Genomic DNA, 2,724 nt, shown 5'->3' with positions numbered 1-2,724 from the left:
GAGTTGGTGATGGACAGGGAGGCCTGGTGTGCTGCGATTCATGGGGTCGCAAAGGGTTGGACACGACTGCGCGACTGAACTGACTGAAATGGTCTTCTCTTCTCTGGAGTAGATGAAATCTCCTGTGACCTTGTGGAAGGTAAGGCAGGTGTTACAGCCTGTGAACATGTGTGTGTAGAGGAAGACAGGAGTGTAGGGCTTCAGTGCATCATCCATTTGAGAGATAGAGTCAGCTTTCTGTAAATAATTTGAGCAGGCACTAGTTGGTTGAACAGAAAATGCTTTTTAGTTGTGCTTCACATTTTGAGCCTTGGATTCTTCTTCCTTTCCTCTTATGTGTGGGTGCCTCAACCTTGTACAGACAGTAGAGCTCTCAAAAGAAAACCCATCTGGGAACTTCCCTCGTGGTCCTAAGAGTTTGCCTTTCAATGCAGGGGTCATGAGTTTGATCTCTGGTCATGGAAGTAAGGTATTACATGCCTCAGGGCAACTAAACTGGCAATTCCCAACAAAAGAAGCCTGAGCACTGCAATGAAGACTCAACACAGCCAAAAAAGGAGAAAAGTTTTGTGCTAGAGGTTTCTTGGTGGATAATGTTCCACAGTTGATTAGACCAGTTGATAGTAGAAGTTGATAGAGATAAAATCCAGACATTGATTGAGAACAATCAATGTTATATCATGTGGGAGATAGCCAACATTCTCAAAATATCCAAAAAAACATCAAAAGTCATTTTACCATTTTGTTTATGTTAATCACTTTGTTGTTTGTTTTCCATCTAAGTTAAGCATGGGGCAAAAATCCCTTCTTGACCATATTTCCACACTCAATTCTCTACTGAAATGTAACTATTATTAAAATGCTCCTTTTTAAAAACAAATCGTGATGGGTGATGAAAAGTGGATACTATACACCGATGTGGAATAGAAAAGATCATGGGGTAAGTGAAATGAACCACCACCACCCACACCAAAGTCCAGTCTTCATCCAGAGAAGTTGATGTTATGTATATTGTGGGAGTGAAAGGGAGTCCTCTATTATGACCTTCTTCTGGAAAACCAAACAGTTAATTCAAATGAGTACTTCTCCCAATTAGATCAACTTAAAGCAGCACTTGATGAAAAGTGTCTGAAATTAGTCATCAGAAAATGCATTATCTTCCATTAGGATAATGTAAGACCGCATGTTTCTTTAATGACCAGGAAGAAACTGTTACAGCCTGACCTGGAGGATCTATCTTATCTTATATGTTTACCAGACATTGCATCTTCAGATTTCCATGTATTTTGTTTTTTTACAAAATTCTATTACTGGAAGAAAATTTTAATTCTCTGGAAGACTGTGAAAGGCACCTGAAATAGATACAAAGTTTTCCTCAAAAAGATACAAAGTTTTGGGAAGGTGGAATTAGGAAATTGCCTGAAAAATGGAAGAAGGTAATGGAACAGAACTTTGAAAAGGTTGTTCAACAAAATTCTTGGTGAAAATGTGCCTTTTATTATTACTTAAAAAGCAAAAGAACTTTTTGGCCAACCCAATACTAAGGCTTTATTGTCTTTGAATGTAAGATTTTGGCTTACGTTAAAACTAAAACTGTTGTCTGCTTGTCTTCTTTGAGATAATGGATCTGTGTACTTTTCTTTTAGATTAGCCATGAATGTAGCCTTTTTTCAAGATGGCTTTTTAACATGCTAATAATAAAAGTAAAGCTTGTGTTAAGAAAAACTAGCATGACTTGTATTTCTAATTAAGGTTTTTTTCCTTCAGGAAGGCATCAAAGTAGTTCAACCCATGTTTTTGGGGAAAATGGTTGGTTATATTGAAAACTATGACCCCAGTGATTCTGCCGCTTTGCACGAAGCCTACAGCTATGCGGCAGGGCTGAGCGCCTGCGTGCTCATGTGGGCTGTTCTGCACCACTTGTGCTTCTACCACATGCAGCGTGTGGGGATGAGGCTGAGAGTAGCCGTGTGCCACATGATCTACCGCAAGGTGAGTGTCACTTAGTACCACGGTGTGTACCTTCCCTCAAGCAACAGAAGCATTTTGGGAAAGTTCTCTGAAAACTAAAAATTTGTAACTGGGATCATTTACACCTTCCTAGAGAGGTTTGCTATTTGCATCAGGCCAATTTTGTTGTTGTCATTTAAGCAAACTTTACCAGTAAATAATGAAAAGTTTTGTGTTGAGATTGGGTCAGAGCTGCCTTTGATAACTTTTATCCACAGGTTGTTGCATAATATCCACTCAGCTTGTAATGGATTCTGATTATCAAATTGGTTTTCAATGTTTTCATACTTAAATCTCATAGCTGTATTTGTGGAACTTTTGTTGTTCATTAAAACCTTCTTTTACATTGATCAGATCAGATCAGTCGCTCAGTCGTGTCCGACTCTTTGCGACCCCATGAATTGCAGCACGCCAGGCCTCCCCGTCCATCACCAATTCCTGGAGTTCACCCAAACTCATGTCCATTGAATTAGTGATGCCATCCAGCCATCTCATCCTCTGTCGTCCCCTTCTTCTCCTGCCCCCAATCCCTCCCAACATCAGAGTCTTTTCCAGTGAGTCAGCTCTTCGCATGAGGTGGCCAAAGTGTTGGAGTTTCAGCTTTAGCATCAGTTCTTGCAAAGAACACCCAGGACTGATCTCCTTTAGAATGGACTGGTTGGATCTCCTTGCAGTCCAAGGGACTCTCAGGAGTCTTCTCCAACACCACAGTTC

General features: G+C 40.3%; 1 protein-coding gene across 1 annotated transcript in view; it reads left to right on the top strand.

Moving 5' to 3' along the window:
• The window catches only part of LOC104992865 (multidrug resistance-associated protein 4-like), a 75,687-nt gene that overhangs the window by 23,920 nt on the left and 49,043 nt on the right, over positions 1-2,724 (top strand). The window contains 1 exon segment of the mRNA XM_010845867.1: positions 1,768-1,992. Within this exon segment, the coding sequence (XP_010844169.1) occupies positions 1,768-1,992 (225 nt within the window).

The sequence above is a fragment of the Bison bison genome, unplaced genomic scaffold (assembly GCF_000754665.1).
Source record: "Bison bison bison isolate TAMUID 2011002044 unplaced genomic scaffold, Bison_UMD1.0 scf7180017864225, whole genome shotgun sequence".
Lineage (NCBI taxonomy): Eukaryota > Metazoa > Chordata > Mammalia > Artiodactyla > Bovidae > Bison > Bison bison.
The sequence above is the reverse complement of the archived record's forward strand: the minus strand, read 5'-3'. Positions and strand labels throughout refer to the sequence as shown.